The sequence below is a fragment of the Heptranchias perlo genome, chromosome 27 (assembly GCF_035084215.1).
Source record: "Heptranchias perlo isolate sHepPer1 chromosome 27, sHepPer1.hap1, whole genome shotgun sequence".
NCBI lineage: Eukaryota > Metazoa > Chordata > Chondrichthyes > Hexanchiformes > Hexanchidae > Heptranchias > Heptranchias perlo.
Window position 1 is genome coordinate 31657803 of NC_090351.1, and position 27230 is coordinate 31685032.

The 27230-nt window shown below is 40.6% G+C and overlaps 1 protein-coding gene across 1 annotated transcript in view; it reads left to right on the plus strand.

Moving 5' to 3' along the window:
* The first annotated feature begins 4085 nt into the window (after nucleotides 1-4085).
* The window catches only part of LOC137344527 (G1/S-specific cyclin-D2-like), a 43861-nt gene continuing 20716 nt past the window's right edge, over nucleotides 4086-27230 (plus strand). Inside the window, exons 1-4 of the mRNA XM_068007569.1 lie at nucleotides 4086-4348; nucleotides 5396-5611; nucleotides 21338-21497; nucleotides 23602-23744. Coding sequence (XP_067863670.1) covers nucleotides 4151-4348; nucleotides 5396-5611; nucleotides 21338-21497; nucleotides 23602-23744 — 717 coding nt within the window. The 5' untranslated portion in view covers nucleotides 4086-4150. The remainder of the gene's footprint in view (nucleotides 4349-5395; nucleotides 5612-21337; nucleotides 21498-23601; nucleotides 23745-27230) is intronic.

Below are 27230 nucleotides of genomic sequence, written 5' to 3' on the forward strand. Positions count from 1 at the left end.
ATACATTGAGGGGGATATGGTGTTTATACAATGAAGGGGATATGGTGTTTATACATTGAGGGGGATATGGTGTTTATACATTGAGGGGGATATGGTGTTTATACTCTGACTGAAGGTGGACACAGCGTTTACACTCTGAGAGGCGTTATATTCTGATTGGGAGTGAATAACATGAATTCTGATTGGTTCAGATGTATCGCTGACTGAAGGTGGATCTGGTGTTCATACTCTGACTGAACGTGGCTATGGTGTTTACTGTCTGAGGGTGTATTAGGTAGTTATACTCTGTCTGAAGGTGTTTATGGTGTTTATACTTTGTTTGAGGATGAAACTGGTGTTTATTCTCTAACTGACGATTTACATGGTGTTTATACTATGTCTGAGGGTGGATATGATGTTAATACGCTGACTGAAGTTAGATATGTGTTTATTCTTTGAGAGGTGTTTATATTTTGATTAGGAGTGAATAATGTAAATTTTTAATAACAGAAATACGTAGAAGGTACAACACGGAAACGGATCACTCGGCTCAACCAGTCCTTTCTGACTTATATTCTCCACACGAGCAAATAGTCCCAATCACATTTACCTACCCTGTTCCTATATCCCTTCATTCCCCTTTCCTTCATCCACTTACCAAACTTGAATGTTGACAAATTAAGATGCATTCCTCCCCATCAGAATATAACACCTCTCAGAGTGTAAACGCTGTGTCCACCTTCAGTCAGAGTATAAACACCATAATCCCCCTCAATTATAAACACCATATCCCCTTCAATTATAAACACCATATCCCCCTCAATGTATAAACACCATATCCCCCTCAATGTATAAACACCATAATCCCCCTCAATTATAAACACCATATCCCCTTCAATTATAAACACCATATCCCCTTCAATTATAAACACCATATCCCCTTCAATTATAAACACCATATCCCCCTCAATGTATAAACACCATATCCCCCTCAATGTATAAACACCATAATCCCCCTCAATTATAAACACCATATCCCCTTCAATTATAAACACCATATCCCCTTCAATGTATAAACACCATATCCCCCTCAATGTATAAACACCATATCCCCTTCAATGTATAAACACCATATCCCCCTCAATGTATAAACACCATATCCCCCTCAATGTATAAACACCATATCCCCCTCAATGTATAATACATGGTTACGTGGTATAATACCATTAATACATGGTTTTCTGTGATGTATGAGTGTGTAGGTAAAATGTTCAAAATGCTCCATCCTGAAAAAAGGGACACCCATACTTCAGGGACATCCTTGTGATCTTCAGTTCTCTCTATCGCTTTGCTGCTGATATCTGCCCAGGGGAAATAGGTGCTCCGTAAGAAACCAATGCACATACCTATTATCAGATACTGTATTTTCTAAGAGTTTTCTGAGAAGGGACTAAAACAAATACCTTTTCTAAAAAGGGTATGTTTACTCCTTGTGGACTGATTCCAGTTCTACTTTTTAATTACTGTGCTGTTTTAGTGTATTGCTGTGTGGTTTTGCTTCTGAATATTATTTCAACTGTTAATATATCTGACCAAATAATTTTAGCCTGTCCACCCTGGCCTGTAAACTTGTTATTTTCTGATTTTGAAGGTTGCAGTATAAAACGGTGGGCACCACACGTATTCTCCAGAAAGCGGTTTGCCATGATTAGTGGTTTATTGTTATACTTGGGCATTCTATCCAGTATACCTTGGCGAACAGTAATGCAGCAATTGGTTCTTGTGGAAACTGCCATCTAAAAGTAAGCACGAGACCAAATGTTGGGGGAAAGCCTAAACTGTAACATCTATGTTAATTTTTATTTTAACAAAGATCTCAATTACAAAAACAGAGATAGCCCATGGGGCACACATAATTGTAGCCTTGATGGTACATTATTGTTCATTTTATTATTGCTATTATTTAAGCCTTTTTTTAATGCATTACAATTAACTATACAGCTCAATTGAATAGCAGCTGCTGAGGCTTATATAGCAGAACACTGACTGTGCAGTTTAAAATATGGCAGCATTCAAAGGACAATCAAAATGAAGATGCAGGGAGTTTTTTTGAAGGGAACATATTTGTCAAGGGGGATTGTTTTGCTGTTGAAAACTACATGTAACAAACTTAACCATTTTTAAAACGAGATTATCAGCACCATATTTTCACCATATAGCTGTGGCCAGTAGATACCTGTTGCAAGTACTTCCTACGTTACACAGGAAGTGTTTTTCCTTTCATTCATTTTTTTAAATTAATAAACTCTTATCAGTGCAATCATATATGAAACTACATTCCTGTATTCACATTCAAGCTACTGTTTTTCTTGACTGCCATCAATGCAAGACAAAATGTTCCAGCACCTATCATAATTTCCTGTCCACTGCTACATCACCACATCTACAAAAAAAGAGGCAAAGTAGTCTTAGGTTAAAGAGGGAATCTCATCATTTAAGCTTCTTTTAATTCTCATTTATAAATATTTATGATTAGAATAACAAATTGGTTCCACCCATTTTTGTTGCCTTTTTATACATTCTGCATTTTAATTACGATTTAGTGTTAAAAATAGTATTTTGACCTCAAGATTCTTGGAAAGAATAGAAACAAAAACCCCTCACACTACTTTATAGCAAAACTATAAAAATAAAATCAGCATGTTTACATTATTATATTTCTTACAAAACAAATGTGATTCTAAAGTATTGCTTGGTTGCTGCAATACTTATCTGATATCTGTGTACAATATCTTTTGTACTTATAGTTGTTGGTGATTGGAACTTTCTACAATTTTTTCCAACCACCTCAAATACTTAGAGATACATCATGAGTTTGTGAAATGTATTTTCATTGTATATTTAAATGTTACTTGCAGTAAGTCTGGATAGAAAATGGATAGAATCAGACTTATTCTGAGCTGTCTTCAGCAAGACAAATCAAAACTTTGTAATAATGTAGCTTACTTTATTAAGTGTATACTTTCTTAGAATTACAGTGTTTATTTAACTGTATTTGGACATGTAGTCATATAGGCATGTAGGAATTCCCCCCAAAAATAATTGTCTGGGCAGGCTTCGCGTTATTCGTCATCTTTTCTGTGTGAAAAGTATTTGTTTTGCCAAAACTACTGCAAAAAGATGCGATTTGTATTTTTTAATGTGAAAGAGTGTGCATTCAGCAATAAGCCCCTGCCACTAACACTCTCTGTGCACACTCTCTGCTCGTTTGAAAAAACTGACAATTAAAGATGTCATACATATCATTACTATACTTAATGGAGCAGTTGAGGGTTTGCAAGTTTACAAAAACCCAAGTAAACATCAAAGTTACACAAAATTCGAAAATATACTTTTGCATGTAATTTAGTTGATGGCTACAGATCTCAATTTAAGTTTGTGTCTAGACGTTGGCCAGGAAGACGCACTGGGGAAATTATTGCCCTCAATAATATGTTCCAAAAGAGGAAAGCTGACATCTAACTTTTTACACATCATGGTAATTAATCAAGCCTAAAACTATGTGAATGAAGCTCATCCCACGCCTCTGCCTCGCCCCCTCCTCCACCTCCTCCTGTTGCAGCTCCCACAGCGGCACGTGCTGCAGTGGCTGCCCGAGCGCGGGTCCGCATCGCGGTGACGTCAGCGACGCCAGGATTGGCTGGCGGCGCCGGAACGCCGTGTATCCAATTGCAATCTTTTAAAGAGAGAGAGGGGGCGGGATCGTCCGTCCCCCGTCCCCCCCCCGTGGGGGAGGGAGACCCACGGGGATTGGTGGAGCGCCGCGTGTTGGAACGTCAGGTTGCTGAGTGACGGCGGCGCGCTCCCCCCCCCCCCCCCGCCACCCCACCACATTCCACTCGCCCCGCCCCCCCTCCTGGCCCCGCCCCACTTTCTTCCCTTCTCCTGCTGCCGCATCAATCAATCAAAGACGTGTCGCGCGCAGGCGCTGCTTGTGTCCCTCCACCCCCCCCCCCCTTCCCTCCCTCCTCTCTTGTCTCTGTCGCGCGTTGTGCACAGAGGGAGCCTCCGCCTCCCTCCCCTCCCCTCCCCTCCCCTCCAGCCCAGTGAACCCAGAGTCAGTCCGTGCTCACTCGCCACCACCACCACCACCGTCACACTCACACAAGACATGGAGCTGCTCTGCATGGAAAATGCCCCCAAAATCCAGCGAGCTTTCCCGGACCCCACACTCCTTTCTGACCACCGAGTCCTCCAAAACCTGCTGCACACCGAGGACAGATACATTCCCAGGACCTCTTATTTCAAATGTGTCCAGAAAGAAATCGAAGCCTACATGAGAAAAATGGTAGCATTTTGGATGCTAGAGGTAAAAAAAAAATATTGTAGTGCAGTAATATGCAGCATTATTATTGTGTAGTTATGTCAAGAGCTTTGCAAAAGTATTTTGGGTGAAGTGCTAAGGAGTATATATTGGTGTCACATAATTAATTTTATTTTTTAAAGTTGTTTTAAAATTTTGCTTCTGAAAGCATATTAGAAAAGGCGTAGCTTTTAAATAGTAACTGCGTGCAAGTTTAACCAGCGTTTGCAAGTGCAGAGAGCTTCTTAGAATCGAATGCAAAATAAAACTGAATATTTTCAAGTATTTTTCCAAAATTTATAAGAACTGATGATGGCTGATAAACAACATGCTGTCGCCATGTTGACTCGACTTCAAAAACTTTTCTGCGTTTCTCTATTGGGCTCATCAAACGTCGCTTCGCTTTATTAATAAGAAAAACAGCAACTGGCATGTTACTAATTGGTGTTTTAAGATGTTGGATTTTTATTCTACGTCTCACAAATTGTCCTTTGCACTGAGTCCGCCGTATCTAACTCCTGGGCTCTTAATGGTTGGTGCAGAGAGCGAGTTAGACCACCCAAAATTCTTACATTATACCTTAAATTTCCTCCGTCTAGCAAAACGGTTTGTTGTCATCTCCTGACCCCAACTAAACTTCAGGATTTCTTGTTTATTTACATGTGAAAATTATCTGTGCTGATGCAATTGTGTAATTTTCACGATTTTTTGAAACTTTATTTCGAACAAAAGGTAACTCTGCTGGCAGCCACGCGATATTTTTTATTTAATTTAATTTTAATATTTTAGAAAATACGCAGTCGTCAGGGGGGGAAGCAGGCTGTTGCACAGAAATGTTATATCTTGCAAAAAGCGAATTTTAGGCAGATACTGTGCGTGTGGAAAACGACGAAAAAGGTAGTGTTTTTGACTCGTTCTGCAAATTGTTGGGGGTTATTAGTTAAATTTGCAATGGTTTTTTAAAAATGCATATGATTGAAATGATTTAGGCTTTTAAAATCAAATGTATGTTTTAATTGATGACCCTAGTTTTCGTCGTTTTTGCCTATGTAGGTGTGCGAAGAGCAGAAATGCGAAGAGGAAGTCTTTCTGTTGGCTATGAATTATCTGGATAGATTTTTATCTTCGGTTCCGACCAGAAAGTGTCACCTCCAGCTGCTAGGGGCAGTCTGCATGTTTCTAGCATCAAAACTGAAAGAAACGATCCCCCTGACAGCTGAGAAGCTCTGCATTTACACAGACAATTCAATCACCCCAGAAGACCTCCTGGTAAATTCACCAATATTTCAGCAATTTGACACGTTTTAATTTTGTGCTTTAAAAAATCTATTACAGAGCCTCTCTGGGAAAGACCGGGTGAAAGATAGATTACTTTGTAATTCGTTTAACAATTGCATTTTTTAAAAAAAAATTACGTTCAGATGCACAGGAACTGTAAGTGCTAACTTTATGGTCTAATGTGGAAAGTCTCCGAGAAAGAAAAAGGACCCACTATAAGTTGGATAATTTGTCTTGGCGGTGGTTCCAGTTATTGATCAGAATTGAGTGCAGACCGAGACTCATGACTAAGCGTTTGTCGCCCTCTAGTGCAGCGTACCAGCCCACCCTGCTTGTACCTACGTGCTTTCAAATAATGCACTGCGATAATAATTTTACAATTAATAATCCTTAGTTCTAGTTTGTCCTTAACAGTGAAATATGATCCATGCGATCATTATCAACAAAAGCTATAGAATATGGATAAAGTAAGATGCATTGGATTTTGGACTGTTTTTATATTTTACAACTATTATTATAAAATATATTATACATATATTTCTATACATAATATATGTGCATATATATATATGTGTGTGTGTGTGTATTCGGGATGAAAAGATCAGTCTTAATTATCTTAGATATGTTATAAGTGTTGTGCACTTTGAACTGATCTAAGGTTACATGCCTACAAATTTGCTTATGCAGGGCTTAAATTTATATGTTTAGGCTTTTATCAATTAGAAAATGTATGGGCCACTGGAAGTCCTCTTTAAGGCTTCCAAGACTTACAAGAATATTCATTTAAAATTTTTTTTTTAAAAAAACTTAGGGTAGCATGCTTTTAAGACACCAGATCCACCCACATCCATGCTCCTTCAGGGACAGTTGTGGTAAAGAGTTTGTTGCATCTGTTTGTGTGCAACGCACTTCTATGGTAACTGGGTCAGCGGGACCATGCAGATGCAGTTCCCTCATCTAGCATCCTCCAGAGGTGGAAGGTTGTTACATTTTTTAAAATGGAAAGCAGGGTTTTATTGTTTTCCCGAGCTTACATTTTTTTTTGCATTACTACCATAGCTATTCTTCTGACACCATGCAGGACGTTTTCAGTAACTTGACTTTAAAACAGTTGTTATAAATGCTTTGATAAGTTTTCACTGGTGTTGCTTTTTGCAACAGTAAAACTGATTAGAATTAGAAACGAGAGAGTGAAAGGTGAATTACTGGATGTTAGAACAGATGATCTGTGAAATACGGCTCCTTCAACTCTTGCCTTACTGAATAAAGTGGTGTTCATGATTGCAGTTAGCTGCACACACGCAGATCTTCAAGTGTTAATGCAGAACTTGACAACACCAAGACATGACTGAATCCTGTGTAAGAGATAAATGACTAGTGATTACTTGGCCATTTACATGGCAAAGTCTGGACTACTATCACAGTTTTGCACATTTGTCAAATTTGGATGAAACTCTGTGGTCCTTTTATCTACTTTCATTTACTGCTCATAATATTCAGGATCTATACTACAGAACTTTTATCTGTGTGCAAAAGAAAAATGTAGAATTCTGCTTCTCTGGTAAGTAATAATTACTAGAAAAAGATAGTGCCTGACTCTGTTACTGTGAACTACCTCTGCTATGTTACTTATGCACTTCCATGAGCTATCTTTTTTTAAAATAATCATGAAAACACTAAAAACTTGTTTCGGTGCAGTTTCATTTTATGGACTCGTGTCCAAAAGGATTTCCAGTTGTCACATCCCTCAGTTCTCTGGTTGGATGCAGTAGATGTATTGATTCCTGCGTTGCACTGTGGATGTACAGAATCGTTTGTAGCGGAGAGGCATCTGAACAGTATGACTCGGTGCAAATTCAAGTCAGTCCAATAATTGTTCATATCAATAACCAGACTAGCTCTCTAATAGCTAAGTGGGTAACTGCTCCGCAGGATGTGGTGCTGAGCCGTACAGAATGAGTTAGTTGAGCTCATCTGGCCTCAGTGTCCCTGCGATAATTGAGGTGGGGGGGGGGGAGCATTGGTAAATCACCTATTTTTCCCATTCCTGATCGCTATCCATTGAACCTTGCTGGAAAGTGAGTGTGGATCAGGACGAGATTGGTCCCAGGAGCTCCCTAACTCTGTGGTCCTTTTTATCTACTTTCATTTACTGCTCGTAATATCCAGGATCTATACTACAGAAGTTGACTTCCAGGAGTGGTGAATTCAAGGGACAAACTGCTCTCTTGACATTATTCAACTTAAGAAAGACCAATTTCTTTATGGTGAGTGCAAATACTTGGTTTACCCTTCCCATTCCCATCCACACAATAGAATGGCCAAGCGTTCATTCCCATTCACAGTGCCTAGGTTATGAATCCTAGCCTCAACTTTCTTGCCCACTCATGTGTAAATCTGCAATTTCTCAGAAAGGATACTAGATTGAGTGCTTTTCAATGATAGAGCGCCTCACTGGGAAATCTGAAAAATCCGCACATTCTCGCCTCTGGCTGCAGGGATGAGAATTTTCAGATTGGTTTTTAATACATTTCTCCCACTTCATTGGCTCCCTCTGAACAGCAATACTTTCCCAGACTACTGCCAATATCGCTTTGTAGCCAGCTGTTAGCGGGTGTGCAAGAACAGACTGGCATTACTCGCAACTGATAGTTTTCTTCCCCTTTTTGAGAAAACACTTTCCTCAATGACTGAACAAATGTTGAAGAGCTCTGTGTGTTCAAAACTGTAGACGTGGACCCTCTTCCTGTCACATTCTAGTGTGAATATGTTGTCCCCGGATTTGCATTTTGTAATTCTAAGTACCGCCACTTGTCTCCATATTATAAAAAGGATATAGAGGCATTGAAGAAGGTGCCTCTAAGATTTACACGGATGATACCAGAACTGAGAGGTTATATCTATCAGGAAAGATTGAGCAGGCTGGGCTCTCTTCTCTAGAAAAGAGAAGACTGAGGGGTGACCTGATTTGAGGTCATTAAGATTATGAAAGGGTTTGATAGGGTAGATGTAGAGAAAATGTTTCCACTTGTGAGGGAGACCAAAACTAGGGGCCATAAATACAAGACAGTCACTAATAAATCCAATCGGGAATTCAGGAGAAACTTCTTTACCCAAAGGGTGTTTAGAATGTGGATCTCTCTACCACAAGGAGTAGTTGAGGTGAATATCATAGATGCATTTAAGGGGATGCTACAAAAACACATCAGGAAGAAAGCAATAGAAGGTTATGCTGATAGGGTTAGATGAAGAGGGGAGAGAGGAGGCTCGTGTGGAGCATGAACACTGGCATAGATCAGTTGGGCTGAATGGCCTGATGCTGTGCTGTACATTCTATGTAGTTCTACGTGAGTTGCTTATAAATGACAGTAGAGACATCTAATGGGTAGGAAAGGGTACTGCATCTGCCATCATGAGCTGCAGTTTCAGTCAGTACCATCTTCAGATACTTTTTTCTTTCATATCTCTGACGAGATAGAAGGAAATTAGTGTTGCATAATAGAGGATCAACAAATGGTGTGGGTGTGAAGTCCGTGGTCGAATAATCGTATACGGACTTCGGCTGGACCAGCTTGATGGCCTGTTCTTCCAGATGTTTTTGTGTTCTAATTGAGATTGCTGCACTGAATTTTTTTTAAAAATTGTCAGTCCTCTTCATTTATCAGTGTGAACTTCTAAGTTGGAAAAAATACTTCAGTAACCACTTTCCCACAATTTTATGCAAAGCCGTTCATAGGAATACCGTTGACATTGGGGATGGCCATTGCCTAAGAACAGACTGAAGTCCTCAAGACAGCTATGGTATTCCACAAACAATTTTCGGTCAGGTCTTGGAAGCGTTTAGTAGCTGCCTACAAAAGAAGGGTGTGGTGCCACAGGGGAGCTTGAGCAAAGAAGCTGATTCCTCAGATGACCTAAGTGTCCAGCTCCAAAAGGTTGGCTGTCCCTGGCCTAGAGCCTGCTAGAGCACACCCTCTCCGCTGCAGCGGTAAAGGAAGGCACCCAGGCTGTTTGTTCTCTGCTGGATTATGAATGAAGCAGCAGCACAAGAATTGCTGGCGCTTAAGCCGGACCTTCATATTTTTGTCATGATCATGGGAGCTGCAGCAGCTGCACCTCAATATTTTCTATGAATGGGGGAAAATGTCTCAGCATAGCAGCAGCAAAACTTTGTGCATTGCTTTTCCTGCCTGTGGAATTCTCAACCACAGGGTCACCTGATCATCACCTGGAACTCCTTCTCTTGCATTCATAAATTCAAGTGCAGAATTAACCATCACTTGATGAACCAAGGTTGCTATAGATTCAGCATGCCATAAACAATAAGAAATTTGTCTACCATTGGTATCCCAGTACAATGTCTTCAAATCTTTGTGCACGCGGCAACCATCAAGATCCGATTGATCAGATATCCATCCTTATTAGTTTTTTCTGCTGAATTAATTATATTTATTAACTAATTATATTTAAAGCAGCTCATACTTGTATAGCACTTTTAACATAATAAAAAAAATCCCAAGACTCTTTTTGGAAGTGAGTGTAAAAGTCAATGAGTAGGAATTGGGAGACGATTAGGGGAGGCGATAAAAGGTGCAGCTGAAGAGGTAAGTTTTACGGAGGTTTTTGAAAGAGGTAACAAGGAGGGTTTAAGAGGAGAATTCAAAACTGCAGGGCTATGGTGGCTGAAGGTTGTGCCAGCGGTATGGTGTGGTAGAACGGGACAAATGCACAGAAGTCTGGACTCTAGTGGAGTGTGGAGCGTGCAAACAAGCACATAGGACAGAGGGAGGATCGAGCAAAGTCATGAAAGGATTTGTAAACAAGGACAAGTATTTTTGAATAGAGCACATTAGGGAAGTGTGGACTGTAATGATGGGACATTATTTAATAAAATGAAGTGACATTCAATTTGCTAGTCAGTTTGGCAATGAAATTCTGTTTTCATAATTTTTGCAAAAAATTGTCAGTGACTTTTAAGTGAGGAACATTTAATATTCGTACTGAATTTTTCACTAAAATTAACGAAGACAGGAATTTCACCTTCAGCTTTTTTTTCTAAAGCATCAAATTCTTGTGACAAAATATTCTCAATGGTGTCAGCTTTGACTCATTGGTAGTAAATTTGCCTCTGATTCAAGCTCCATTCCAGACATTTGAAATCCCATAATCTAGTGCTGAGGAAGTACTGCACTGTTGGGGGGTACGTCTTTTGGATCGGACCAAGACCCTGTCTGCCCTTTTTAAGTGGACGTAAAAAATCCCATGGCACTATTCGAAATGGAGGAGCCGGGGAGTTCTCCTGTTGTCCTAGCCAACGTTTATCCCTCAACCAACATCACTAAAACAGATTATTTGGTCATTTAACTCATTGCTGTTTCTGGTACCTTGCTGTGTGCAAATTGTCTACACTTTAAAAGTACTTAATTGGTTTCAAAGCGTTTGGGACACCTAAGGTTGTAAAACAAACTATAAATGCAAGTTCTTTTTTTCCTTTCTAATTTAATTTGTGAATATACTTTCAATAAGGGACTATATTTATACAATATTATTATTGGTAGAGCTGAGGATTCATATAAATTTAATGATTATTTTCTGCTGCTGCGAACTTAGAACTGTTGCCTAGTATTTTCTCCATTGTCACAATGTAAGCACCGTCTATTCAAACCTTATTGGTGTACCATTTTCAATTAAGTTAATGGTCAGTGCTCATTGGTTTCCTAGCATAGTAATAACAGGTGGGAAAAGAGTGGCTGAAAATCTGTATGATTGATATATATATATATATATATATATATATATATATTTTATTTATTTATTTAAACTGGCATCTATGTGCACTTCCTTTCTGAGCCACTTGATGTCCTAATGTCAAGTTTTTATTTTTTTAATGTAAATTTTCTCCACTTTCAATTCTGTGTCCACATTTATAATGAAAAATGCCTGTGAACTTGTCACTCTGCAATCCTGGCCACTGGGTTCCCACAATTCTCTCAATGCTTTTCTTCTGCCATTTTTTCTTCAGTAACTGAAATTTCTAATGCCCCAAATAAAGATTAAACCAACATTTAAAAAAATACTTATTTCAGGACAATATGATTAAACTCATCTATTAAACTGTCTTTTGTGTCTTTTAATCTTCATTAATATTTTTATTTGAAGGCCTCAGTCTCTCCCAAAAGCCAGGGCTTGGAGTTGATATTTTTGTCCAGAGCTGTAATGCTGTGAACTGAAATTAGATTGTGCAGTCTGAGCATGTTTAGTGCATCTTATTCTCAGGATTTCCCAGTATTCAGTTAACTATATTGAGGAATATTTTTCTTTAGTTTCTAACATTTTCTGCTCAAATCTTTTTCAAAATTATTTGGAAAAAAAACTAGAGGACAAATTTCAAAAGCTTTACTAAGGTAAAATTCATCTTAAGTAATTTTTTTTTAAAAAATGAGTCTGTGAGTGAGATATATAAATGACTGTTCTGAATACACAATTGTCATAGCATTTGTTTTATTTTCTGTAAACTTTAGAAAGTGAGAGACACTCAGGTCAGGGAGAAAGAGGGGAAGGAGGAGGAGAAAGTTCTTGATGCAGGAGATTGTTGCTTCAACTTTCAAAAAAAAACCCGGTTGAATTTTAAAGCAAGCTAATTTCCTCATCTGTGCTTTGTTGACCATTAGAAAAGATTAATACTAATGGCTTATGCCTCTGAGATGGGGGGGGGGGGGTGGTGGGGGGGAGAGAGACTAAGAAAGACACAAACAGAAAGGCAGACAGCTATCTTCTTTCTGCATTCCAATTTTGATTTATTTTTTTAAGTTGAATTTTGAGAGCAAGCAAAGCCTCTGAAGGAAACAGGATGAGAGAGCCAAAGTGGGAGGGGAATTGGCTGATGGTTAGGGGTTTCTGGCCCTTAATCACCCACTCTAAAGGAGAGGGGGTGGATGCAGGGTTAAAAGTTAGTTGACTGACATTGGAGCAAGAAATTGTGTAGGATAAATGGGTTGAGCAGGTAATTCAAAGGGGAAGCAATAGGGTCGTGTTGGGAAGGATGGTTGTAAGGAAGGGGAATGGGATGAGTTAGGGGCACAATTGAAGCAAGGGGCCAGTTGAGAGAGAAAAAGGGGTGGGTTGAGAAAGACAGAGTGTGTTGCTTCATTGTAATATGATTTTTTTTTAAAAGACAAGTTGAATTTTAAACCAAACAAAGCCTCTTTGAGGGAAATAGATGGGAAGGGAGAGTAGAAGAGGGAGGGGAGCAGGGAAACAGATGTTTAGGGGGCTTCTGGCATCTTGCGATCTACAGTTGGGGAGAGCGAGTGGGAGGGACGGCAGATGGAGGGTTAATGGTGAAGTGAGTGACAACTGAGCAAGGTGGTAGGGAGAATACAGGTGTGAGCGGGTAGCTCAAAGGTGAAGAGATGGGGGAGTAAGGGATGGTACGAAAAGGATGGGGTGGTGGGAACATGAAGGGGCACAATGTGAGCAACGGAGTGAGGGGAGCATGAGTGATGGAAGGGATGGGAAGGGAGCTGCTCACAACCACATTTTTCCTGCAACCCCCAGCCCAAATGCAGCCTTCCGCTGTTGGCGGCTCCTTTCAGTACCACACTTTGCCATACCTCCCACCAGAATGGAAATAAGAAACAAAACGCGAACAAAGCAGAAGAGGACAGGGAGAGAAGCAAAAAGAGTAAGAAAAGGGGAAATATAGCAACACGAAGACATCAAAGACAAGTAAGAATGACACATTCTCTGACTTACCAAGGGCAGCACCACGGGAGATCGACTAGTATATTTAAAAATGTTGATTATGCATGCACTTTCTCCAATTTCCCATGTCATGATTTTAAGTAGCTTTTTATAATCAGCATCTACAATAGAAATTACCTATGTAAACATTTACAGTCTACTGATTTAAAGTTTTTATTGCTTGGAAAAAACTTTTGAATTAACTAATTTTAATTAAGCAACTCATAGGACGGCAAATTTAGTGCAAAAAATTGAATCATCAGATATTTGAATTAAAGAACTCAAAAGTATATCATAATGGCAGTTTCGCTATGTGAACACTTACCCATCACAGTGTAATTGTGTGCTACCTGCTAGTGATTACAACAGCCTCCCCATCCCATCCCCAAACTGTTGAGCCTATTCTGGTTGGCCGCCCAAATTTCTATGTCTTCTTGCCTACTTTTTCGTCTTGTAAATTTTGATTATTTTATTTCCTGACATGCCTGTAACTTAGCCCCACATCTTCTCTTCCTTCCTGATCTGAAGCCTTGGCCTCACTGGCCTTCCCGGTCCCACTGCTGTTCTGGGCAGAGAGAGAAATGGTGGAGATAGAGATAAGCAGAAAACATAAGGAAGGAAGATGTATATGGGGAGAGGAAGACCGTGACAGGTATGGAGAGAGAAAGGGGACAAGTGGGGAGGGGGTAGCGAGGAGAGAGATCATAGAGAGAGAGACACCAGGGAGACAGTGCCATAAGCAGCAGGAGATACAGCATTAGAGAGAAACAGGGAGAGATATGCAAGTTGAGAGAAGGTGAGATATGGCCATGTCCGATCAGGGGAAACACTGATGGGTGGAAGTGATTAAACAAAGATAGCTTGCATTAATATAGCATCCTAGATGTAGCCAAACATCTCGATGCTTCAGAGGCATAAGGAAAACAGATGCTGAACCAAAGAAGGAGACAGTAGGAGGGATGACCAATAGCTTCTCCGACAGAGGTTTTAAGGTGGATCTTAAAGGAGGACACTGAATTCTAGAAAGTGGGACTAAGGCAGCTGAAGGCCTGGCTGCCATTGGTGGGACATATAAGAGGCTAGAGTTGGGGTTTTAGGGCTACAGGAGATTAGAGATTGGGAGGGGTGAGGCCATGGAGGGTTTTAAACACATGGATGAGGATTTCAAATTTGAGGCATTGAGAGATTGGGAGCCAATGTAGGTTTGTGAGGATGAGTGTGATGGATGAGCGTGACTTGGTGTGGTATAGGATACAGGCAGCAGAGTTTTAGATGAGCTGAAGTTTACGGATGCTGTAGGGGGATGGGAGGCCAGGCAGGAGAGCACTGAGGTAATCAAGTTTGGAGGTGGCAAAAGCACGTAGCAGGGTTTCAGTGCAGGTGGGCTGAAGTAGGAGTGGAGGTAGGCGATGTTTTGAGGTGGAAGTGGACTGATCGAGAGGTTGGAAGTTCAGCACGGGATCGAACAGGACATCGAGATTGCAAACATTCTGGTTCAGCCTGTGATAGCCAAGGAGAAGGAAAGAACAAAGTTGCATTTATATAGCCCCTTTCACGACCTCAGGACGCCCAAAAGCATTTTACAGCCAACAAAGTACTTTTGAAGTGTATTCACTATTGTAATGTAAGAAATTCGGCAGCCAATTTGGGAACAGTAAGGTCCCCCAAACAGCAAGAAAATAAATGACCAGATTGTCTGTTTTAGGTGTTGGTTGAGGAGAGGAATAGAGTCACTGGCTAGGGTACAGGATTTGAGGCAGGGGCCAAAGTCGATGGCTTCAGTCTTAGCAATGTTTAGCTGGAGGAAGTTACCGCTGATCCAAAACTGGATGTCAGACAAGCAGTCTGTCAGCGCAGAGGCAGTGGAGGGTTTGAGAGATGTAAGGAAGACACTTCAGGACAACGAAACAGAGACACCACAGACAAAAAGACATAGATAGCAACATTAGCGATATGGGTGAGATTCACAAAAAGCAGACAGATTGTGCTAAAGGATCATTGGAGAGACTGATGGATGCAGCAGATCGTAAACAGTTGTGCGAGAGGACAGCAAGATAGTGGATCAATGAGAGAGAGTACGCACAATATTGGGCGAAGGAGATAATGCAGATAGATCAAATATAGAGACAGAGATTGGGGAGGGATACCACATGCAAGCAGTAGGAGATGTCAGCACTGTGTAAATCTTATAAATAAGACTACAAATTAAGTATCAAACTGCAGATTTTAGTCTGTAAATCGATTGTGAATCCCTAGGACGATTGCCATTCAGGGATCAAAAAAAGGAAACCTCTTAAATGGATTGTGACTTGCAGAAGCATGTCATTATTTAATGAATTCATTACAGACCAGTTAAGCTAATAGACCTGTTTAGGAATGTCACTAAACAAGAATAGCTGTTAGTAACACGACAGGAAAAAAAAACTGGAATAACTTTTATTGGAAGAATACAGAGTCAGCATTTAAATCGGATGTATCGCTCATCTCATAGATCTAGAGTTCTAGGGGTGTTTGTAGCTGTGCAAATGTCTGCACACAATGGGACAATCGAGAACATGTACACAACATCCAGTATGTAAATTGCATCTTAAAGCAGATTTTAGTAACCAGGGAGTGTGATTGTGTACTGGTGCAAACGTTTTTACCATCCAGCCTGCAAGAGCTGTGACTTACACTGGTGCAACACTGAGTTTCACAGTACTTTTGCCATGATAGGTTACTGTATCGAGGCTTGTCCTTCCTTCTTACTTTTGTTTCCTGACTTGATGAATGTTGGGATCTTTTGTTTTTAAACATACATAGCAGCGTGTCTGTGCAGATGTTGGGCTTTGCAAACTATTTGCAGGTAGTTGATCAGTTTGCTGGTTAAACACGCAAGGAGCAGAGTGACTCTGTTACTGTTACCGAGTAGTATGTGCATTTAGCCCTGCCATGTACAGACTGATAGCGTGAGGATAACAATGACAGTTCAGTTCCTTGAACCAAAGTGCATTTGTGTGCTTAAAGTTTCATTAGTTCTCAAGATTTGTGATGTGGAAGATCTGACAGGTAGGCCTGACTCATCCATCTGCTCCATGAAAATGTATTGAGTGACACCATCGTTAATATTTTGTACAGTCAGAGTACATTTAGAAAAGCTACTGTCGGTCCAGTGAGGGATTTATTGCTGGTCATATAGCGCCTTCAGCTGCATAGGCCCTAAGCTCTGGAATTCACTCCCTAAACCTGCACCGCCCCTCCATCCTTCTCCTCTTAAGATCCTCCTTAAAACCTAACTCTTTAACCAAGCTTTTGGTTAGCCATCCTAATATCTCCTTCTTTGGCTCAGTGTCAATTTATGTCTGATTACACTCCTGTGAAGCACCTTGGAATGTTTTCCTATGTTAAAGGTGCTATATAAATACAAGTTGAGTAGAATGGGCCTATAGTCTAGAGTTTAGAAGTATATGAGGTGATCTCATTGAAACATATAAGATTCTGAGGGGGCTTGACAGGGTAGATGCCGAGAGGCTGTTTCCCATGGCTGGAGATTCTAGAACTAGGGGGCAGGATAAGGTGTCAGCCATTTAAGACTCAGATGAGGAATTTCTTCACTCAAAGGGTTGTGAATCTTTGGAATTCTCTACCCCAGAGGGCTGTGGATGATGAGTGGATGAATATATTCAAGGCTGATATAGATTTTTGGACTCTAGGGGAATCAAGGGGTATGGGGATTGGGCAGGTAAGTGGAGTTGAGGTCAAAGATCAGCCATGATCTGATTGAATGGCTGTGCAGGCTTCTGCTCCTATTTCTTATGTTCTTAAATTGTTGCTGGTCCTGACAGCTGTCCAGGTTTGGCACATTTCAGTTGCTAGAATCTGATAATATCTGAAACGATTGAATAATTTTGGATATCAGTAATACTGAACTAACTTAGTCATTATTGAACTCCCTGTACTACAGAAATGTGCAGAAGGGGAATTTGCATTATGTCTTTGTCCTTTTGTTATCTGCAAATCATTATTAGCATTTTAACCATTTTAAAAATCTTTTAGTTGACCTGATTGAAGCTGCAGTGCATCAAGCTTAATCACTTTGCCATTCAACTTCATAAAGGGACCAATCCAAGTGAACTTTTGTGTGACTGTTCCTGCCACTTTACCTATCAGTTGCCCCTTATAACTTGGACCAAATGTAACCTGTAGACTTCACTAGCAATTGTTTCTACAGTCAGGATAATAATTATGTTGAAATTCAAAGTGGTCTGCCTCCATCATATTGGCTTTTAATTTAGAAAATGATCACAGATTTGTAGCAAATGCATTTTTGCTGAGCCTGGCTGTTGGGGTAATAATTCACAAAAGTGATACTATACTGCGGAAATTCAACAATGCCCATCACCAGCCGTTTTGGTTTCCAGTGATAACCTCAGTACTTCGTTAAATGACTGGAGTGGGTGGGGTCCCTATTTAGAACTGGCCGCCAACAGCATCTGTGCCAATAACCTTGAATGCAAATTGTGAAATAATAGGGAATTAGTTTCTCTATTGGACCCACCCTCCTGCTTTATCTTTCCAGAGGCCAGCAGACCTTGATGTGTATACTGGTTTTATACCCACAAAGTGATGAGAAATGTTAGCACTTTTGAGATAATTAAAATCCTTTCCTATTAATTGTTAGTATGGGTACTCAGATCCTGTGCGGTCTGACACAATCGAGCAACATGGTTATACACGAGTCAGTGCTGTGATTCAAGTGGCCCCATGAGACATCAAATAAAGCTGACAGTAAAGGCAAGGTCATGGTACAAGCCAAGGATACTTGCTTGCTGTCAGTGACATACAAAACAGTAATCTGGTCTGGGCATTCAGATGGTGAAAACAAACTCTTCCTGTGGTGTAGGATATCCTATATGGATTATCACTTTAAATTCACTGACAGTCACCCAGTATCTTTTTTATTTGTTCTTGTGGACTGGGCAACACTGACAAGTCATCCCTTAGGTGCCCTGAGGGCATTAAGATTCAACCACACAGGATGTAACTGGAGTTACAAGTACATTGGAACAGGTAGGACATCTTTCCTTTCCTGAAGGATATCAGTGAACCAGTTGTTTTCCAATGCTAGCCCACAAATTAACAGATTTTTACAATTCAATTTCATAACCTGCCGTGGTGAGATTTGAACTCCTGATTGCTAGTCAAGTGTCCTCGCCACTCGGCTACCATACCTGTCATAATGCTTAGCGCATTTTCTTTCTCCCAAATTTCTCTCCATCTCAAGATGATGATGACTTATGCTACGTTACGGTACCGGGGACACCAGCAGCCCTTGAGTACCTTGTCCAAGTGGCTATCCTTCATGTATCAGCCGAGACAGTGAGTATCGGCATGCTGTTTGACCTCCAGGAGTGTCCTGGGCACGCCTGATCCTGCCCGCACCCATTGTCCACAGGTGCATCCATTTTTCCAGTAAGGGTCGGTTGATGGTGACCGAGTAGGAACCCTGGCTGATCTCCCCACCCCCCCCCACCTTGTTACTTTGGATAGTCAATTGCAGAAAAATATCACTAACCAGCAAATGGTATTCTCTAATGAAACCTGGAGATATAAATTTTCTTTTCTCTTTTATTACTAAATTCTAATGTGCGTATACACGACCACTTTTAATGGCACTTTTTTTTCAGGGAATGGAAGAAATGCTCTAACAGGAGCTTTTTTGTTTCCAATTGAACCTGGGGTTATTTTGAGATTCATCACATTTTGATTTGACACCCGCATGGCTTATAAGGATTTATAAATGAAATGGTTGAAGCAGCTGACTGACCTCATGGAATTAAGGCAATGCAGACTGTGGGAGAGTACACAGGATTCGTGTAGGAAATCTATCAGAACCAGAGCAGATTTTAAGAGGTTTATTACATTTGTAATAGGAAACAAGAGTTACTGGACATAATCTAGTTGAGGCATCAAGATATATATATTTTTTTTAAAAGTACATGTAGTATTAATGAACATGAGCCCAATAAAGGAAAACATCTGTAGCGTCCCCTCTGTGTCATCCTTCCAATAAAGATACTATTCTTAGTTGGGATGGTTCATTGCTCAGATTATTCTATGGATGTTGCAACACCAGGGGGGGGACTTTCCTCAACGGTTTTCCCTTTCAGCCCCAGAAGACTCAGTTAACATTGGCAGCTTCACCCACTGAGTGTCTATCATGACCATCCCCCTTCTCCAAATGAGTCCCAACACTGTGAGGAATATATCCTGTGTTTTATTTACAGGCGCTTCATCATTCTTAAGAATTGTGCAGTGCTGAAATCCCATTTGATCTAAGACTCTTTTCCCTTTACATCTGTTGTCACACTCCACATACCCTAGACTTTTCCTTGTACTTTGGGATGGGGTGTGGGGGTGTTATCATTTGTGCAGCTTTTGCCATTACCCTAATGCAAATATTATTAAGAAAAGAGAATTTATGTTGGGGGGGGTCGGGGAGTGGTCACAACAGTATTAGCCTCCAGAGTTTATGCCCAAGCCTTTCACACAAGGTAAGAATGGGCCAAATCAATGCAGACTTCTGCTTCTTCCAGTGACACTTTGTCCTCTAAGAAGGAAATGGGAACCACATCCATTTCCATTTGATACAGTGCAAAATTTTTGAATTTTACCCTAAAAGGGTGTAACTTGTATATCAATAAAAAATCGCTTATGGCCGTGCTCACCTTAAATAGTCTCACTCCCTGATCTTTGTATGTCTCATCCTGTCCCCTGACCTATGTTTCTCTACTTACCAAGCTATCTGTCTCTTTCACCCAGTGTCTGTTTTCCACAGTGTCTGTCTATCTATCTTTTGATATCGCTCCACTTTGAGATCTCTTTCTCTTTGTCCCACTGGTGTTAGTCTCCCTGATCTTCTGTCCTGTCCCCTAATTTATCATCTCCTGGATCTGTCTGTTGCCCAATATTTTTCTCTGTCCCTGCCCCTCTCCTGTCAGCATTGATCTATCGTACTGATGTCTCCCTCTAAGATCCCTCCACTGACTTGTCGTTAGTTTTCTTTTTCTCTCTCTTTTTTTCTCTCTCTTTCTTTCCCCCCCCCCCCCCCCTCCATTGTATCTTTGTCTCCTAGACCTCTCTGATGTCTTTCCCCACCCCTGATCTCACGTTGGCATGTTTGTATCACCCAATCTGGTCCTGTCGTTTGGTGTCATCTGGAACACATTCACTCTGCCACAATCAGTGTTGGGAGCTGTAGTGTAAATGGCAGTTGCATCCACAAATAAATGAAATTGGCTGGATGTCAGAGTGGAGCTGGTTTATATTTTTATTGGGGCCACAACAGGAAAAGCTGGCAATGAGAGGCAGGGAGCGTTCTTATACATTTGAATTGAATGGGCTGCACGTGGAAAGGTTGGTAGTGCGGTAAAAGACTGCTGGTCAGCAAATAGGGAGCCACAGCAAAGGGAAAAGGCTTTTGGAGCAGGTAAATCAGGAGGCAGGACAGGGGTGGAAGATTTTGGGTGGTCAAATTGAGAGGAGACGTGGAGGCTGGCAAATTGAAGCACATGGGGTCAACAGCTGTGGTGGCAATTTTCATGTTGTGGGGTCACATTTTTATGAGGCAGAGGAAAATGTTGAAAGTTTTCTATATATTTAAATTTACTATGAAAAATAACCTGAAATTGTTGGGAGTGAGTAGATAGGCCTATAGTGAACACAGCTGGGAGATGGACATGGGTAGTGTTGGGAGGACTGAAAGGTGAGTATAATGGTAAGTCTGGAGAGTTTAGCCTGCTTTGGTGTTATTTATAGCATTACACATGACAGGCATTACTAGGGTGTGAAAAATGTCACAAGAGGTATGACTAAATTGTGGCACAGGAAATAAGTGTCATAGCATTAGGTGGTGCAGATGCAAGGCTTTTAAAAAAAAATATATATAGACATTTAGCAATTATGTAATATTTAGATTTTTTTTTTCTTCCTCAGGATTGGGAGATAGTTGTCCTTGGGAAACTGAAGTGGGATCTCTCAGCCATAACTCCAAATGATTTTATTGAACATATCCTGGGGAAGCTGGCTTTTCCAGTGGACAAGCTGGAACTTATTAAGAAACACACTCAAACATTCATCGCCATGTGTGCCACAGGTACTGTTTGACTTTCTGGTTTTACAGAAAGAAAGGAAATTCATTTTATAAATGCTGAGATTGAGATGCCAGTTCTTCTCATTTAAGACCAGACCCAATGAATCACTCGGGGAGGATATTTCCGTGTGTGATATGTGTAATAAAATTGTAAATCCATTCTTTACAAATGATTTTGTTACACATTCTGAAACAGAATAATGGATGAATGGTATTTCCTAATTCTTGCAAAAGCTGATATAATCTCATCTCTCTATTGTTCGGCTGTAGCTTTTACTCTCCTGGGAAGATATCCACTACATTGGGAGTGATGTTATCAGTGCCAAAGATTTCCATTCCCCTTCCCTTCCCGGTCTTTGTGTACAAGTGTTAAAATGATACTGGAAGGAGCAAAGCTACTGTCTCATTGCCAGATTTTTCTTAATTTGGTTTTGGGTTTAATTCATGGAAGATGTAAGGACAAATGAAAATTCCTTGCCTCCCTGCTGCAACACAAAAACCTTATTCTCTTGGTTACTCTCAATGCTGGAGTGCATGGAGGCCACATACTGTTAAGCAATTGAGGGGATGAGCAGTCAACCTGCTGCCAACCCTCTGTGAATCCCACTTTGTTATGAGCCTCTAGGAAGTGTGTAAAAATGGCTCTGAATAACTAAGTCATTTCCTTTCTGTACAGCAAATGCCTGGCCTCTATAATGAACCCTGTTTCCTTCCTACAAATGGTGCAGCTCAATTTAGAAATTTACCATTAGGTGCTTATGACATCTTACCATGCTGTGTCATACTACATGGAGGGGCCAGTCCAAAATCAGGAGCTTGTGGAAGCAATCATGGGCCCTCAATTACAAATTTTATTTAACAGGAAGTAAAATTAATTTCTTTGTTATTGAGCCAGTCAGTATGGGAACAAAACAAAGACAGAGGCTTAGTCCCCATTTTTTTTTTAAACGTTTCCTATTTCCCTGTGTGTCTCCTCAGTAAAAGGGATGAAACCGTTTGACTTGCCTTGAGAATGAGGTCAGTGCTGTTCCGTGGAGTGGTGCTGGAACAAGGTGGACCCCAAGGCCACCTTGTTCTCAAACCAAACTGAGGTGGGCAAAGCTGGTGTCTTTGGCTGGTGGCAATTAAATTTGGATTTCAGGAATCAGTGCTTTAGGCATAATAAGTACTGAATCACAACATTTTAAGCCTAGATCACTTGACAGTACCCCTACCTCTGAGTCAGATGATTGTGAGTTCAAGCCCCAATGTACAATTTGAGCACATAGAATCTTACAGCACGGAAGGAGGCCATTCGTCCCGTTGTGCCTGTGCTGGCTCTTTGAAAGAGCTGTCCAATGAGTCCCATTCCCCAGCTTTTTCCCCATAACCCTGCAAATTAGTCCTCTTCAAGTACATGTCAATTGCCTTTTGAAAGTTCCGATGGAATCTGCTGCCACTACCCTTTCAGGTCGTGCATTCCAGATCTTAACGTTCTGTGTGAAAAAATTTCAACTCATTTCCCCTCTAGTTCTTTTGCCAGTTATTTTAAATCCATGACATGTCAGAGGAAACAGTTTCTCTCTACTTGCTCTATCAAAATCCCTCTTAATTTTGAATACCTCTATTAGGTCTCCCTTTAACCTTCTCTAGACTAATTTTTTTTTCATAAAATATACTTTTCATAAAATTTGCAGCAAAACATACAGTACAGTTGTCATATCACATTCCAAACATACACAATATTAGACTAATACTGCAGTGTAGTACTGAAAGATGCTGCACCTTCAGAGGTGCGGTTTGTAAGACAGACATTAAACCAAGAACTTGTCTCTGCCTGTTCCAGCAGTTCCGGTGGATCTTAAAGATCCTATGACACTGTTCAGAGAGTAAGGATTTGTCTCTGTTCTGGCCAACACAAACAAAAAATAGAGTAACTGATCATTCACCTCATTTTTGTCTGAAATCTTGCTATGCACAAGATTTTGTGAGCTAATGTATTTGAATACATGCAAATTAAATATTTGTCGAATAACTAACTTGGTGCAGGCCTGTGATTAGATTATCCTATCCAGTTGATTCAGGTTTTGAAAGTGCTGCAGTGACTCTTTTTGTGCATCTGTTTCAGATTTTAATTTTGCCATGTATCCACCTTCGATGATAGCAACAGGAAGCATAGCAGCAGCAATCCGTGGACTTGGCATTTCATGCAGTTCTCTTTCAGACGAGTCTTTGACAGAGCTGCTGGCCAAGATCACCTGCACAGAACTGGTGAGTTTGGAACACAGCATCTAAGAGACAGGATAAAAGATCCGGAACGAATTAATTAATAGACCACCTAGTTCTTCGTAGATCTACGAGCTAAACAGGGAAAGCAAGGGGAAACGGGAAGTAACTTGTCTACAATCAGCCATACTTTGCTTTTTTAAAAAAAAACATTTTTTTCACTTTTCTCTCCTTTTCAAGTTGGAATGTAATCCAGATAGTAGTTTATCAAACTCCATCGCAACAGCCTCAATGAAATTACAGCCTAAAATCCAAATATGCTAGTCACTTGGTGAGGTGGTTAAGTATTTGAACTGGATCGGTTACAGGTTCCAGTGGTATTCACTGGTAGGTGGTAGATAGCCTTTGAACCACTGTACACAGTGTCCTTGATTCATCTCTGGAACACTAGCAGAGACATTGTTTGTTGGAGCATCTCATCTTGAGAGTAACCATTAAGCGCTTTTCGTGTCAGTTGGGTCTCATTGGCATTGTATACCAAAGGAGTCCATAGCAATCAGCGACTCTGAAAATACGTTGTGGGCTCCAGTTATTGGTTAATTTACATGCTGACTAGTGATCTTAGGATGTAGGTACAGTAGCATCTGGAAAATCTCATTATTCAGTGTATATTACAATACACATGGATTGAAGAGGGACATTTTTAATTTGTTGGGAAGCAAGGTTTTACTTAACAGAAAAGGGAAAGTACAGACAAGATTAATTTCAGAACTGTTAATATTGATCTGATTATTACTTATGAAAAGGTGATATTTTGATGTTTGATCTATGAGTTCATTGAAGGGGGGGAAAAGAGAGCCTTTAATTGTAATGAAACTTTGTGATACATCATCAATACTTGAAATAATCCTTGATGCAGCATCAAGGTGAATAAAGGCTGTTTTTGATCTGAGATTTATAAATGTATCATTTCAGCATCTCCTGAAAGAACAGTTAAAGTTTCTTTTTCCTCTTGCAAGACAAAACAAGAGTTTGAGTCACTTGGGAGTTCCTGTGTTGGAGCCTGAATAGAAAGATTGTGTTGTACCTCCTCTAGGTGCTTCAGAGCTAGAAATAGAGGAATCTCATGATGACAATAAAACAATTGGTAGTCAAGAGCTGGAATGCAAAATACAAGACTCAAACAGGAAAACTATCTTCGGTAACCAAGATAACAGGCTTGTCAGCTGCTTATTGTTAGAAATCTGGCCAGAGTAATCTGCATTTTTTAAGCCTTATCTTTTGCCAGTTGCATTTTAAAGGTCAAGGATAAATTCTCCAGAATTTTCCATTCTTAACACCTTGTATTTTTCCTGTTCTGGGAGATTTTGAAATTCGGTGAGATCCAAAATAGTATGTGAAATCTTTCAAGTTTTAGTGAATACAGCGTTAGATGACAGTGCACTGGGGTATCACATTGCCGGGGGACAACATGGGTTTGTGCCTGATTTCCCACAGGGGAGTTCTTGACAACAATTTGCACTAAGATAGCACCTTCTACGTAGTAAAACGTCCCAAGGTGCTTCACAGGAGCGTTATCTAACAAAATTTGACACCGAGCCACATGAGATATGGGCCGATACTCTCGAGTTAAGAAGAATGAGAGGTGATCTCATTGAAACATATAAGATTCTGAGAGGGCTTGACAGTATATGCAAGGCTGAGATTGATAGATTTTTGGACTCTAAGGGAATCAAGGGATATGGGGATCGGGTGGGAAGGTGGAGTTGAGATCGAAGATCAGCCATTATCTTATTGAATGGCGGAGCAGGCTCGAGGGGCCGAATGGCCTACTTTTATTTCTTATGTTCTTATCTTATATTAGGACAGGTGACCAATAGCTTGGTCAAAGAGGTAGATTATAAGAAGAGCCTTAAAGGAGGAGACAGGCGGAAAGATTTAGGGAGGGAATTCCACAGCTTAGGGCCTAGGCAGCTAAAAGTACAGCTGCCAATGGTGGAGCGAGAAAATCGGCGATGCGCAACAGGCCAGGCTCAGAGGTTACATAGGAACAGGAGTAGGCCATTCAGTCCCTCGTGCCTGCTCTGCCATTTGATAAGATCATGGCTGATCTGTGATCTAGCTCCATAAACCTGCCTTTGGCCCATATCCCTTAATACCTTTGGTTGCCAAAAAGCTATCTATCTCAGATTTAAATTTTGCAATTGAGCTCGTATCAATTGACGTTTGCGGAAGAGAGTTCCAAACTTCTACCAGTTTTATTGCTGGAGGAGGTTACGGGGGTGGGGGTGGGTTGCAAGGTCATGGAAGGACTTGATAACTGGAATGAGAATTTAAAAATCGAGATGTTGCCAGACTGGGTATCAGTATGGGTCAGCGAGCATAGGGGTGATGGGTGAACGGGACTTGGCGCGAGTTAGGATAGGGACAGAGTTTTGAATGAGTTCAGGATTATGGAGGGTGCAAGGTGGGAGGCCGACTAGGAGAGCATTGGAATAGTTGAGCCTAGAAGCAATAAAGGCATTGGCAGGCACTGTTTAGGACTAAGGTACTTCACAAGTGGCAAGGGGAAAATCAGATGGGCAAAAGCAGTCGAGTGCTTTTCCATCTTGTAGAGGTAAATGGCATAATAGAATGACCTGAGGCCTGGGTACAGGTTTCCTGCTTAATTGTCACAGGCCTGAGCCACCTGCTTTTGTTACATAAAGTACGAAAAACCTCAAAATATTTGAGTCCAATAACTTTCCACATACCAGATAACACAAATATTCTGCATTTCTCTCAATACTCGAATGGATGTTAGAATCCCAAAGTTAAGTACGGCCATGTGCCCTTAAATGGTTTCGTTTGTTTGTTTCACCATGTTGGGCATAAATTAATGCGTGCTCAACTTTCTGTTGACTGGCTTGTTTGGACCTTCGTTTTATTATTTCCAATGAAGATCATGTTTGTCCTAGTGCAGTGACATTTGGCTGGAGCCTATGCTACCCAGAACTTGCTGTAGTACTATCAATCTCTTGGTATCATTGCCAATTACAGAGGTTGGAACTTTTGTTCTGTGATCAACCTCGTTTAAGTACACCTGTGTGAGACTAGCCTGAAAGCAACAGGAGTAAATCTTAGTATGAGGTGACATTTGTACTTGCTTTCTCTACATAAAAGCACAAAATATGAAATGAGGAAAGAAAAAACATCAGAGTTGTTCATTGTAACACATCATGTGTAATTTTTTACCGTCATGGACTCTCCCAAAGCTTTTGAGATGTGAAGATCAACTATAAAATGTTCTAGTAAAATCTGCATTTTCTCCCTGACTACAAGATAATAGTGCCAAAATTCCAGGATATCAGTATAACATTGTTATTCAACCCTGACCAATTGCATTCCACAGATAATGTCCCCTTTGCCCATCCAGTATTTGCTTGTCTATCACTACGCTCATGCCATTCAGTTCCCGTTAATCCCATACTTGTCCAGCTCTATTGTTAAAGAAGTTAACTGATAGTGTTACCTACTTTTGATAGTCTATTC